At 39.5% G+C, this 2,755-nt stretch overlaps 1 protein-coding gene across 1 annotated transcript in view; it reads left to right on the plus strand.

Moving 5' to 3' along the window:
• Positions 1–959: 959 nt before the first annotated feature.
• LOC107728801 (peregrin-like) overlaps positions 960–2,755 on the plus strand; it is a 20,268-nt gene continuing 18,472 nt past the window's right edge. Inside the window, exons 1-3 of the mRNA XM_016539075.1 lie at positions 960–979; positions 1,243–1,432; positions 2,307–2,314. Of these exons, the coding sequence (XP_016394561.1) occupies positions 960–979; positions 1,243–1,432; positions 2,307–2,314 (218 nt within the window). The remainder of the gene's footprint in view (positions 980–1,242; positions 1,433–2,306; positions 2,315–2,755) is intronic.

Here is a 2,755-nt window from a genome sequence, read left to right on the forward strand (position 1 = left end):
AGTGATATTCCCATTCATCTCAGTGGCACTTGCTTGGAAGCAGGCTATTATTGTTCAACACTGACTGGCTGATGGTACTACAAATATTACAAGATCATTAATATTGCCTGTGTTTGGGCTGCAGGTGATCACAGCTGTGTTGGTACTCTGTATCACTGCTCGATTGTCAGCCGGCTCTACCAAAGCACTTGTCCATTTAAAGTTGTGTAAATTTGTGTCGTCCTCATAGATGTAAGCCGGGTCTGTTGGTGACGCTGCAGTGAGCATTGTCGGGATGGGGCTGGACTTTGACGTGAAGACGTTCTGCCACAACCTGCGGGCGACGAAGCCGCCCTACGAGTGTCCGGTGGACAGCTGCCGCAAGGTCTACAAGAGCTACAGCGGCATCGAGTACCACCTCATTTACACCACCCCCCCCATGAAAAAGACATGATCATGATAGAACAGATATTGTTACCTACCTAGACATGTAATCTAGACATGGTGACAACTTAGTTGTTTACTAAATTAACACAAAGAACATTTAAACCATATTTATTATATATATTATATTTACCAATGTAAAAAATAAATACAAAAAAATGATACAAAAAGAAGATTAAAAAAAAAACACATTAAGAAGAAGAAGAAACGCGTTACATGGAATAAGCGTCAGGTCTGTTAGTTAGCTCTAAATGCACTGATCTGTTCTGACTAACAGCTTCAGATTTGATCTCCAGTCCGTTGCCATGGTTACCACTGCCAGTCATCACACTTTCAGAAGCGATCCAGCGTGTAAATACGGTTGTCAGTCCAGAAACTCCACAGTGAGTAGCTAGCAGAATGACAAATAAAACTTTCATTGAAATAGTGGATGGGTTTTAAACAGAAAGCTCCTGTCACTGACGGAGCTCTATTATCATCAGTGAAGCTGTATGCACTTTACCTGCTGTTTACATTTGGTCAGTTATAATGAAAGGATGTGTGATTGTGTAGAACAGTCAGTAATAATGTACTACTATTGAGGACAGATCTGAAATGAGATTCTGCGATGCTTTGGACGGTGAACTTGTCCTTCATCCTCCATAGCCTGGTCACCATCTGATCACTGGATACAATCTGAATCTCTCAGAAATAACACATTACAGAAGTATGTAGCATTGTGAACGTTGTTGACCTGGAAGGCACGTCTGGTGTATTTGTGTGAGGTTTGAGGGCTGAATGCAGCACCCTGACGCCTGCGTCTCCTTCACCTCCTCTCAGGTACATCGATAAGTCTGCTGAGGAGCTGGATGAGGAGGTGGAGTACGATATAGACGAGGAAGACTACATCTGGCTGGACATCATGAATGACAAGCGGCGGGCTGACGGGGTGGTGCCCATCCCTCAGGAGGTCTTCGAGTACCTGATGGATCGCCTGGAGAAGGAGTCCTACTTTGAGAGTCACAACAAGGTGAGCTGCGCTTCAGTCAGTCTCTAAAGGAGGCTTCCACACCCAGCATAGAGGAATGGAAATAATGGTTTAAATCTGACGCTGAGAGCTGATTCATATTTATGTAAAAGAGCTGTTTAGACTTTAATATCTTATTGTCAAAATGTCATGATTTGTTGAACAAGCAAAAAAAAAAGTAGCTAAAATAAGCAGATGTGGATGACTGGGCTATTCGATTCGATTATAATCACAATCATTTTAGTCAATGATTTACGTCATGTTGATTTAAGAGAATTAATTATTTGACTTTTGGAAACATCACGCCAGCGATATGACAAATATGACCTTTTTTTCCCTTGATAACAATATAGACCTACATATACTTTTGTTTTTGTTTTTTTTTGCTGGAAATAAGTTTGATGCGATACCAACATTTTAAATGCTATTGAAATTTCACAATACTGATTGACAATAATGTTACTCAATAACAAGTTACTCAGTCAAGAGCAGTGAGTGATTCCTTTTTTGCTTTGTTTGATTAACATAAAACTGTTTACAATCACTTAAAAGTGATTCAGTTTACCCCAAAATGTAAATTCTGTCATTATTTACTCGTTCTAAACCATTTCATTAGACTTCGAAACACAAATACAACGCAAGATATTTTTAATGAAACCTGAGAAATGTGATGCTTCAGAAAGTTAATAAAGTAAGTGGTTGAACCCACGTCTTCTGACACGACTGCTTTATGATGTGAACAGATTGAATTTAGGATTTTATTAATTTATAAGCATTGATCAAGACACAGACTAATGGTAAACTGCAGCTCAAATGTGCTTGCTTGGCGCACAAGAACCTATGAGCTTTGTGTGTATATGTGATGTGTTCATTACAGGTTTATATGTAAATAAATAAAATCTGTTTATCGTATAAAACTGTCGTATCTCTTCGTAAGACTTGGACGAAACCAACTTGATTCATATGGATTATGAACTTTCTGAAGCGTCAGAGTTTTAGTTTTTGGGTGAACTACCCCTTTAAGACGTAGCTCGCTGTGTTTACATGAATACTCACCAAGATGGGCATTTTGACACAATTCTGTGAGTGTTTGACCGTGCAAGTATGTGAAGACCTGGCTGTGTGACAGATTGCTTCATGTGTTCCAAAGACGAAAACCAGAGTGTAATTTATCTAAATTATCTCGTGTTCATAATTGTTGGAAGTCAAAATTGTGATTGAAAATAACATTTGATTAAGCTCTAGATGACATCACTGTTGACATTTGGCTGGTCTCATGGATTGAGGCACGCACACACACACTCTCTCTCACACACACACACACAC

Source organism: Sinocyclocheilus rhinocerous, unplaced genomic scaffold (genome assembly GCF_001515625.1).
Source record: "Sinocyclocheilus rhinocerous isolate Xijiao unplaced genomic scaffold, SAMN03320098_v1.1 scaffold2412, whole genome shotgun sequence".
Lineage (NCBI taxonomy): Eukaryota > Metazoa > Chordata > Actinopteri > Cypriniformes > Cyprinidae > Sinocyclocheilus > Sinocyclocheilus rhinocerous.